The 12,404-nt window shown below is 35.4% G+C and overlaps 1 protein-coding gene across 1 annotated transcript; it reads left to right on the forward strand.

Annotated features, from left to right (window-relative positions):
- The first annotated feature begins 388 nt into the window (after positions 1–388).
- Positions 389–1,803, forward strand: LOC106366701 (thioredoxin O2, mitochondrial-like). Its single transcript, XM_013806363.3, has 7 exons — positions 389–541; positions 606–696; positions 815–880; positions 951–1,001; positions 1,073–1,152; positions 1,330–1,374; positions 1,509–1,803. The coding sequence occupies exons 1-7, from the start codon at positions 512–514 to the stop codon at positions 1,605–1,607; spliced, it is 462 nt and encodes a 153-aa protein (XP_013661817.1). The 5' UTR covers positions 389–511; the 3' UTR covers positions 1,608–1,803.
- The last annotated feature ends 10,601 nt before the right edge of the window (positions 1,804–12,404 follow it).

Here is a 12,404-nt window from a genome sequence, read left to right on the forward strand (position 1 = left end):
TCAGATGTTATACGTGGAACATAAATATGTATTTCAAAATTTTAATTCATATTTATTTGATATAATATCTAAAAATAAGTATTTAAAATTTAAATAAATACCTTAAATATCCAATTTTATATAAATAAGTATATATTTTCATGTTTTGCTTTTAAATTTTAGATTTTATTTCGGGTTATCCCACCCAATCCGATATAACCTGAATCCAAACGATATATGATTATTACATAGATTCTAGGATGTGATACAAATCCGATCCAGAACCGATATGTTATATTCGAACCCGATCTGTACCTAAAAATGTATTAAAATAAGATCTAGGGTGTGATACAAAATTCCCAAGAGTATTTTTAGGGGGCTAATTGATAAATCGGAAGTTATACGTGGGCCATATTGTAATTTGGTACTCTTGTTTAATTCGTTGTGCGAAAACGGAAGACAAGGCTGCAAATCGGGATTTGGAGAAACCCTAGAAACCGGCGAGAGAGGTGAAATCTTTGGGGTCGAGACGATGAAGAGCGACTGGTTTAACTTGCATCAGGTCTCTTTCGAGTTCTCTGCGTTTTTTTTCGGATCTTTGACTAATATGCCCCCAAACTTTGCAGATTGCGAGAAACTCATTCATAGCTACATCAACCGTGTACGCTTCCACCGAATTCAACTTTGATCGAAGAAGCTTCTGCTTTTTTGCACCAGGTAAGTGTGCTTCAGGATATGATCTAAAATGAATCGAGACTGAAACGGTGAAGAGAAGAACCAAACCGCATGTTCGTATTTTCAACTCTTACTGATCTCTGCAACTTGTAATTTGTAGACAGATCTGGCTTTGTCGTGTTGAAATCGGAGAAGGAGTTCAACAATGCACTCAGCAAAGCTCAAGGTTAGATCTTTCTTTGTTTCTTTTCATTTGATATGATTTGCTTAGTGTGATTGTATCTTCTTTTCTTCAGATGGATCTTTGCCATCGGTTTTCTACTTCACTGCTGCGTGGTGTGGACCTTGTAAGTTAATTTACTTCTCTGAAACCAAGTTTAGGTTCTGGATAGGCTTTTTGTTAATCTGTGACCTTTAGGCAGGCTTATCGCTCCTGTAATGTTGGAGCTCGGTAAGAAATATCCACATGTTACTACATACAAGGTCGACATTGATGAGGTATGTTTGCATTTACATATAAGCCACCACTGTTGTGCTTTATGATTGGAAGCTTTTAAGTATATAAATTGCTGTGGCTGAGCCACACATAAATTAAACTGTTTCTTTGTATCCCATCTTCTTCTTCTTCTTCTTCTGAGTATCATTAACTAAGATAGCTTCTTGTCTATTCGTTAGGGCGGTCTTTCAAATGCTCTTGGGAAGTTAAACGTCTCTGCTGTGGTAAAACATCTTCTTTTTTTTTCTTTCGGAATTTTAATCTGTACATTCTAGGATCAAGCATGTAAATTGATATGAGCTCAATGTGAGAGCCATCAATCTAATGGGAGACTTATTTTGATGGTTGATGAATGCAGCCAACAATGCAATTCTTCAAAGGGGGCGTCAAGAAAGCAGAGCTTGTAGGTGCAGATGTCATTAAGCTCAGGAGTATCATGGAACATCTCTACAAGTGAGAGAGACTCTGTCACTTGTTTTACTTTTTTTTTTTGCTGCGCTGCGTCAAAGTAATGCACCAAGTGATTACGAACAAGGAAACAAAAAAAAAACTTTGTTAAGATCGTATTGAAGACTCACTGTCTCACGGCATTTATTTATCAATGTACATAATTTTTGTGATTTTATCAAAATAAGTTTCATTGCTTTGAGCTATTACTTTGTTCGTTTGTTTTAAAGTTTTGGGCTTCGCCAAGTTCTTCAATTCATAATGGTGTTTGGGGCTTATTATTATTATTTTAAAACTAGTTGATGTTGAGCACCCTGTGCAGATTATTATATCTATATACCTAACCATTTTTAATTTTAATATTTTTTTTATAAAATAATAATAACTAAATTCGATACAAAATTTAATAATTTAATAATTAAATTAGGAAATTTGTATTTGAAATTAAATATAGGGCAAATCTCCAAAATATCACCTTTCTAAGTTTATATCACAAAAATAGCACTCAAAAACTAAAATGACCAAAATAGCACATTTCTAAGTTTATCCTTTGAAAATTTTAATTTTTTTATTTTTCAAAATTTGAAATCTTATCCCCAAAACCTCATTTCTCAACTCTAAACCCTAAACCCTAAACTCTAAACCCTAAACCCTAAACTCTAAACCCTAAACCCTAAACCATAAACCCTAAACCCTAAAATCTAAACCCTAAACCTTAAACTCTAAACCCTAAACCCTAAACCCTAAATCCTAAACCCCACCCTTTAACTCTAAACCCTAAGTTTGTGACTTTTGATAAAACATTAAGGAGAAAAAGACAAAAATAACACTAAATCAAGTTTATGTTCCCAAACTAGCACTCAAAGTCAAAAGTCACAAAAATAGCACTTAATGTTTTATCAAAAGTCACAAACTTAGGGTTTAGAGTTAAAGGGTAGGGTTTAGGATTTAGGGTTTAGGGTTTAGGGTTTAGAGTTTAGGGTTTAGATTTTAGGGTTTAGGGTTTAGGATTTAGGGTTTAGAGTTTAGGGTTTAGGGTTTAGAGTTTAGGGTTTAGGGTTTATGGTTTAGGGTTTAGGGTTTAGAGTTTAGGGTTTAGGGTTTAGAATTTAGGGTTTAGGGTTTAGAGTTGAGAAATGAGGTTTTGGGGATAAGATTTCAAATTTTGAAAAATAAAAAAATTAAAATTTTCAAAGGAAAAACTTAGAAATGTGCTATTTTGGTCATATTAGTTTATGAGTGCTATTTTTGTGATATAAACTTAGAAATGTGCTATTTTGGGGATTTGCCCAACATTAAGTGCTATTTTTGTGACTTTTGACCTTGAGTGCTAGTTTGGGAACATAAACTTGATTTAGTGCTATTTTTGTCTTTTTCTCATAAATATATATGTAGTATTTTGGACTGCAAAAAAATCATGTGGTATTGAAAAAGATTATAAAAAATCACAACTATAAAACATTTATAAAATAACAATAGTGTAGGAGTGTTCAATCTGGTAAAACTGAGTCGGGCTGGTCTTAAGAATGGCCCATGGTCATAGGAATGTCAAACAGGTTGATCCGTCCCATCTCGTCCCGTACTGCAGCGGGTTCGTCTTCGAGCGGATAACGGCAGGTCAGATCCGCGCGGGTTGCGGTGGTCCTTAAAATGGCTGATCAAACTTGTACCGCAAAACATGTAGGTCTTTGCGGATCGGCCCGCAGGACATATAATTACGAACGAACATATGGCTCCTGGACGCTTCAAGACATGATTCATGATGCTTTATCAGCTTCATGACGCATCAGTAAGTGAGTCTAGTCGATGATTGAACTAGATAAGGTAATACATTGTTGTGAAACTTAGGAGAATAGTTCTGTGTGTATTCATTCATAAACATAAGGTGCCCTTATATAGAGAATTACAAGAGATCCTAAACCAACAAGGAAAAGGAAAGAGTACAAAACATAAACGTAAAAGGAAAAAAGGAAAGTGGCCGCCTATAAGGAAAAGGAAAAGCCGCCGACTATAAGTCTTAGTGGACGGGCCGGTTATGGACGGGCCGGTTATGAAATCCACAATATGGTTCATAACACTACCCCTTGGATGTCATAACCATTAAGAGATCGTAATACGCTTTGGATGTTGCCTCATTAAAACCTTACCAGGAAAATCCAAAAGGATAAAACCATGGTTAAGGAAAAAGACTACAACACGTATTACTCCCCCTGTTTTGTACCTCACTGAAGGTCTTTCAGTCGAGCATCCCAATCTGATGCGTAAGCTTCTTGAACGTTGAGGTCGGAAGTGACTTGGTGAATAGATCTGCTGAATTGTCACTTGAACGAACTTGTAGTACTTGGACCTCGCCGGCTTTCTGCAACTCATGTGTAAAGAAGAACTTTAGCAGAATGTGTTTCGTCCTATCTCCTTTGATGTATCCGTCCTTAAGTTGAGCTATGCATGCGGCATTGTCCTCGTACATGATGGTCGGTGTCTCCTTCCCTTCAGACATCCCACAATCAACTCTAATATGTTGGGTCATGGACCGCAACCAGACACACTCACGGCTGGCCTCATGGATGGCCAATATCTCGGCGTGATTGGACGATGTGGCCGCAACGGTTTGTTTCATGGATCGCCAAGATATAGCAGTAACACCGTGTGTAAAGACATAACCTGTATGAGATCGAGCATTGTGCGGATCTGAGAGATAACCTGCATCAGCAAAACCAATTAACCCTTCTTTGGGTTAATCAATATAAAATAAACCCAAGTCTTTCGTTCCTTGTAGGTAACGAATAATATGTTTAATCTCGTTCCAGTGCCTTTGGGTCGGACATGAGCTAAATCTAGACAATAGATTCACGGCAAAACATATGTTTGGCCTAGTGTGGCTCGCCAGATACATTAAAGCTCCTATGGCACTGAGATATGACACTTCGGGACCAAGGACTTCTTCATCGTCCTTCTTATGACCAAAAGGATCTGTGTCCAAACCAAGAGATCTCACGACCATGGGGCTAGACATTGGGTGAGATTGGTCCATGTTAAACCGTTTAAGTACTTTCTCTGTATATGCCATTTGATGCACAAGGATTCCATCTTTAATGTACTCAATCTGTAATCCCAAACAAAATTTTGTTTTTCCTAAGTCTTTCATCTCAAATTATTTCTTAAGATATTCAACTGTTTGGGAGATTTCTCCAGAGGTTCCTAGGATATTCATGTCATCAACATACACTGCGATGATTACAAAGCCCTTATCAAATTTCTTTATGAATATACACGGGCTGATTAGATCATTCTTATAGCCCTCTTTCACTAGGTACTCACTTAGTCTATTGTGCCACATTCGACCTGATTGTTTCAATCCATAAAGTGATTTGTTCAACTTTATACAATGTTGTTCTCGAGAACTTGCTTTGTTTTTCAGCTCAATACCCTCTGGTACTTTCATGTATATCTCATTATCCAGTAGACCATATAAATATGCAGTTACTACATCCATTACCCCAAGTCTAATTTCTCTCTTATAGCCAGACTTATTAGAAATCAAAAAGTAGTAGCATCCACCACAGGGGAGTATGTCTCCTCGTAGTCTATTTCTGGTCTCTATGAGAATTCTTGTGCAACAAGTCGTGCTTTATATCTCACGATTTCACCATGTTCATTCCTTTTCCTCACAAATACCCATTTATATCCAACTGGTTTGATATCAAAAGGTGTCCGAATTATTGGACCAAAGACATCTCTTTTCTTTAGAGAATTTAACTTCACGTTTATAGCTTCTTTCCATTTAATCCAATCTGATCGTTGAGTGCACTCTAAGATAGACGTGGGTTCATGATCCTCGTTTATATCCATAATTTTAAGTGCTACATTGCATGCAAATATATCATCAATGTTGACATTCTTTCTGTTCCATTGTATTCCAGACATAACATAATTTATTGAGATCTCATTATTATCAGGACCTTTAGTACCTTGAAGCCTGGCGTCCCAAACCTCATTGTTTGACACCTTAGGTTCGGCCATGTCTAGGGTTTCCTTAGCCTCAGATTCATTCTTAGCACCTTTCCTTGTTTTCCGTAGGTTCTTATCTTTGGAACCTATTGGTTTACCACGTTTCAAACGTGCTCTAGACTCTGTAGCAACTTGGTTGTGTCATTCTTGGACATCAATACGAATTGGTGCATTCGCACCTGGTATATATGACTTTGTTACTCTTTTCGGGCCAACAAAAGAGTCTGGCAATTGATTTGCTATCTTTTGTAAGTGTATTATCTTTTGGACTCCTAAATCACATTCCTGAGTCCGAGGATCTTGCCAGGACAAAATGGTTGATTCCATGTAATTTCTTTTACCAGCTTATTATTATCTCCCCCTAATGTTGGATGATCGGATTCACCAAAGTGACAATCTGCGTACCTGGCCTTAAACAAATCACCCGTAGTTGGCTCAAGGTACTTAATTATTGTGGGAGAGTCATATCCAACATATATCCCCATCCTCCTTTGAGGACCCATCTTAATTCTCTGCGGTGGCGCAATTGGTATATAAGCGGCACATCCAAATGTCTTAAGATGGGGTATGTATGGCTCGTGACACGTAATTAATTGTGATGGGGAATATCTACGCTCACTAGATGGCCTGATGCGAATTAGTTCGGCTGCATGTAAAACAGCATGTCCCCAAGCTGAGATCGGAAGTTTTGATCTCATAAGTAATGGTCTAGCAATTAGCTGTATGCGTTTGATAAAGGATTCGGCCAAACCGTTTTGTGTATGTACATGTGCCACATAATGTTCTACACTTACCCCCATGGATATACAATAATCATTAAACGCTTGGGACGTGAATTCACCAGCATTATCAAGACGTATTGTCTTTAAAGAAAAATCTGGAAAGTGAGCTCTTAAACAAATTATCTGAGCAAGTACCCTCGCAAACGCCAAGTTGCGGGTTGATAATAGATATACATGCGACCATCTTGTGGACCCATGAGGTCTCAGTTCACTATTTTTCATTAACAACTCATTATTTTTCTCAGCGAGCAATAGACATGAGATCAGATTTGCATATGTCGTGAAGCCCTTTTCACGGTATTGTTGTTGTAACAATACATTACTTGTGTGGAAGGTGGAAAAGGTCTTTTCTAGCATATCATTATCCGTTATTTCCTCACCACACAGTTTCAATTTAGAAACTATCTTAAATAGGGCTGAATTATACTCATCCACGGACTTGTAGTCTTGGATTCTGAGATTCCTCCAATCATAGCCTTTGGTAAGATCACCGTTCTTTGGTGATCATATCGTGCTTTCAATTCTGTCCAAAGGTCTAAGGGATTCTCAATTGTCAAATATTGATCTTTGAGACTCTCAGTAAGATGATGGCGAATAATCAAGATAGCCCTGTATCTATCTTTTTCACTTGCATTATTGTCCTCGGTTATACATTTACCGAGTCCCTTTGATTTCAGGATAATCTTAGTATCCAGTGCCCATTGTAAGTAATTATCTCCCGAGAGATTTAGGGCAGCAAAGTCCAAGTTGTTGATTTTCGACATCTGAAATCATATATTTTATTCTTTAGATCTTTAAAAGTATAATGTTCATGTGGTCATATTGATATGATGCAAACAAGCCATACAGATATGATGCAAACAAGTCATGCGGATATGTAATGTTCATCAAAGAAGTCTCACGACCAAACAAAATATGTTCAAGCAATTACTATATGTTCATGCGGTTATACGGTTATGATGCAAGCCTAGCATACGAATTCTAAGTGTTCATAAGAATAGAATCATGTAACCGTAATCAAAACAATCAAGCAAGCATCAAGGGATTCATACAATCGGATCATGCGAAGATTATATTCTATCCATGTGATTTAATTAGGGTTTTAACATAAACATGCTGGTCGAATTTTGATCAAGTCGAGAACATATGAAAACAATTAATCTAGCATGCGATTTCTATCTCAAAACTTTCAATCGGATCAATCAATCAATTTCAATTTCAAGCTCAAGCATACAATTTTAATCAAACAATCAATCTAGCATACGATTTCAATTTCAAAACATTCAATCGGATTTCTCAATTAATCGATCAATCAGTTTCAATTTGAAGTATTAGTTAGCGTTTGGATAAAAATCGAACATGTCTTAGCATTAGGGTTTTCTCGATTTCATGCATAATATGCAATATGCATATATGCGGTTAGGGTTTAAGGTTTTAGAGTTTCGATTTTAACATTAGGTTTTCGATTTAATCATTAGGGTTTCGATTATGGTTTCAATGATTACCTTAACCTCCGATTGGGTTGAATGGACCACGAACAAGAGAAGGTCGCGAACTAAAAATCTGAGATCGGGTCGCGAACTGGAACTTGCTGAGATCGGGTCGCGAACTGGAACAATCTGAGATCAGGTCGCGAACTGAAACTTGCTTAGATCGGCAGCACTTTTAATACATGATGAAGGTTCACGATCGGGATTGAAGGTTCACAATCGGGATGAAGGTTCACGCCAGGATGGAGGTTCACGCCGTCAAGGGTTATCCCCGAGAGAGTTAGGGTTTGAGTCGGAACTTTTAGCTTAGGGTTTTAGAGAGTCGTGCTGATAACGTGTTGTGAAACTTAGGGGAATAGTTATGTGTGTATTCATTCATAAACATAAGGTGCCCTTATATAGGGAATTACAAGAGATCCTAAACCAACAAGGAAAATGAAAGAGTACAAAACATAAACCTAAACGGAAAAAAGGAAAGTGGCCGCCTATAAGGAAAAGTAAAATCCGCCAACTATAAGTCTTAGTGGACGGGCCGGTTATGGCATCCACAATATGGTTCATAACATACATTTATTAGTTGGAGATTTTAGTTGGATCAAAACACTAGTTTAGTTACTTTTGTTACACTCCAAACATATTAAAAATAAACAATGCTTTAGTTGCTGAATCCAAATATTATAACTCATAAGTTCGTAACAAATGCTTTAGTTTTCTGAATCCAAAATTAAATAAAACCAAACACCAAATCAAAGATGCTAATCCCAAAAGTAAATAAAAAGAAAACACCAAATCACACTTCTTGTTCTTCAACTTTATCACCAACAAGCGACAAAAAGATGTGAATTTCTCTTTTTCACCATCAACTCCATCTTCTGCAAATAAAAATAATAGAAGTTAGTTAAATATATATTGAAACCTAAAACTCGAAAATGTATGATAATGTGAACAAATACATATAGGCAAAACTACGAAGAACCCATGGCAATAACTAAATGGTGGCCCAGTCCCACCTCACTGCAAGTCTTTACGGATATGGTATGTGGTCCGGCTCCTTAATTACCATCCCTACTCATGGTCCTTGATTGCCATCCCTACTCATGGATGTGTGGGAACCTAGAATTTGGCGGATCTAAGTTAAAAATTATTATTACCGAAGTGGAGTTAGATAATGAGTAGGACCTGATTTGACGGCATAGTACACTACAACACTGCTTTACAGCTTCATATAAAACTATTAATCAACGAGTCCATAAGATATGAGTGTTATAAAATAACTTATAATTTATAGTATCGAGAAATTTAAATAAGAGTAGAATTTAATATCCGTAGGAAGTAAATAACACTAATATAAGGGAGAGAGTTTATTATAAGGAGGAAGAAGAAGATGTAATGATTCTTTGATTATAAACTCTTGTTCTTGTTTTTTGGTGTATAAAAGAGTGAGATGAGTGATGGTATTTATAGTGAACAACAATACATAAAATAACAAAGATGGTGCTTAATTTGGTAAATGAGTGGGTGATCATAGTGTTTGATGAGTAGATAATCATAGTGCTTGAGTTGGTAAAGGGGTGGATGATCATAGTGCTTGATTTTGGTAAAGAAGTGGATGATCATTTCAATGCTTATCTTATAACACTCCCCCTTGATCATCCATCTTGTATTACGTGGTGCCTCGTTAAAAACCTAGTCATGGAAAACCCAATGGGAAAAACCGTAGTAAAAGTAAAAAGAGTACAACTACGTAAGCTCCCCCTCGAATGAGTAGTCATAGAACCTTTAGAACAATGATAGATTTTCATCTCTCAAATTGTAACATTCTCTTTGGGTGTCTTTCTTTTGTATGTTCTTTATTGCCTCGTTAAAACCTTGTCATGGAAAACCCAATGGGATAAAAAAAACCATGATAAGGAAAAAGAGTACAACCCCACTTACTATCATATTTCTTTCCTTGGAAACAATATCTTCAGGATATGCATTCCAATCAACTCTCTTCAGAGAATTAAGCTTAAGAGAATAAATTCTATTCATTTCTATTATGATATCTAGGTCCTTTAGACTTCTTGTCCATAATTCTCTTTTGACTTAGACAATAGTTTATTGGTCTATTTGGATTTCAAACCAAATTTCTTACATATAATCGTATAGAAATTCGTCTCGTACATACGAATTATTCATTTGTAACTATAGAAGTTACTATTATGATTTTCTTTCTTTTCATATGAAATTACATCTTTCAGTAATGAAAAAGATTAATAATTTTCTTAAATAACACTCTTACGTATGGTATTTCAGGACCAAACATATTCGAGCGTCTTAAATAAAATACTTTAAGGATCTTTATGATAACATCTCAGTTTTAGATCTCCAGTTTAGAATACATAAAACAATATAGTATTGTCAAGAGTTTTCTTCCAAAATATAATTTTTCTATAACTCTTCAGGAGTTTTGATTATATTCAAATCATGATTCTATTGATTTATAATCTCTTGATAAATACAAATGGATACATTTGTTAACCTTATAATATTCATATATTCCATAAAATAGTTTGTTTCAATTCGATCGAATATGCAGAGTTCCCAGGAACATGATTTTGATATCATCAATCCTTCATGGATTATACCTTCAGGGATTATCATTTTTCAAGTGGATTGTTTTATTCAAGTTCTTCCTTTATTACCAGACTATAAGGAACTTGAAACTAGCTGCATCCACCATATGAAATTATGTCTCTTCACAATAAATTTCATATTGATCCTTCTTTGTGTGCAACGGTTCATTTACATCTCACTTGTTTTACACCTTTTAGTGTATGGACTACTGGTCCAAATACTTCTCTATTTCACAAGAAGTTTATATCTTTGTCTATTGCATCTTTCTGATTTGGCCAATCATTTCTTTGTGTACACTTTTCAATAGACTTTCTTTCATGATCCTCTTTCTCATTTATTATATCAACTGCTACTTTGCATGTATAATATCATCGACGTCAATTTTCTTATCGGTTCCATTTTGTTTCATACATGACATAACTTATTGAGATCTCTTCATTTGTCTCAGGTACCTGAATTTTCTTCAGTCATGTTTAATTTCTCTTCTGGAGATCATACAAAACTATATTGCCTCGTTTTGACCATTATCAATATATGCTCCTTTTTCATTTACGAGGATTTATCTTTGGAACCAATCTGTCTACCACGCTGCAGGCGTGACTAGCAGTTTGATATTGTTCTTGTAGAACATTTATTCTTATTGGAGCATTTACAGCTGGTATATGTGACTTGATCACTATATTTATATGGGTCGTGTCTGGCAACTGCTTTAGTAAGTTTTGAAATGAATTATCTTTTGGACTTCTATTTCACATTGTGTTTAGCCCGAGGATCAATGATAATTCATTTCAACTTATTTTCTTTTCCAGCTGTTTATTTTCTCCCCCTTATGTTGGAAGTACTAACTCACTTTTAGAATTCATGTATAGCCTTACTTATATTTTTCGGGGATGGCTCTGGATTCTTAAGTGTCAATAGAGATTTATATCCAACATATATTTCCAACATCATTTGAAAACACATCTTCATTTGAAGCTCTGTGGCGGAGCAACATCCAACATTCTTAGATGAAAATGATTGGTTTCTGATCCTATACCAATGATGGGGAGAACTAGTGAATATTTATTGGCTTGATGCGAACCAGTGTTGCTCGAAATGTTTAGCACTTATCTCAGTGAATGTGCTATAGTCGTTAAAGACTTTAAGAAGTGAATTCACCAATATTATAAAAATGCATAGTGGGTGATCAGTCCACTAACATCTTCGTTATTTATGCCAATATCTTATTTTGGCTGGTGAAAACCATATTACCCTTTTATCTTATGGGTAAGCAACATATGTCAAATCATTCGGAAGAATCTTCGGGTTCTTATATGACTATGCATATGACCTTTAAGTATATATTCGCATTATTAATGAACCAAAATGGTCTAACTGATTCATGCCAAATGTAAACTTCTAGTTTACTATACATTTATCTTCATTATACTAATCTTTGTGTAGTACAATATATAAGAGGCTGTAGATATTTTCTCTAAAATACTTATACTGCTTTGAGAATTATTTCTGATTGAAATGTATATATCATTTTGTTTGCTTATTGTCTCAACATAAGTGTCTCAAAATCTCATGGATTTACTTTGAGAAAAATTCATCAATCTTAGTTTTAGTGTAAACATAATCTTCTGGATGTTTGACTTATCATAAAAAATGAGATTCTTTAACTCTTCCCCTCGAGATGATAATACTACAAGTTTATCAATCTTGAATGTATCTCATTTTCTTAATCAACACCATATCCTACATGGGTTATGTATTTTTCGTAGATCCTTTTAACTTTTGATACTTATAAAAATACAATACCTTAAGAACTTTAAATTGCATTCTTAAGAACTTTAAATTGAATTTTTATGTGCAGTAATACTATGTACACTTCTGGAGCATCATATAAATCCTCTTTTTAAGCATTCT

The sequence above is a fragment of the Brassica napus genome, chromosome C5 (assembly GCF_020379485.1).
Source record: "Brassica napus cultivar Da-Ae chromosome C5, Da-Ae, whole genome shotgun sequence".
Classification (NCBI taxonomy): Eukaryota; Viridiplantae; Streptophyta; class Magnoliopsida; order Brassicales; family Brassicaceae; genus Brassica; species Brassica napus.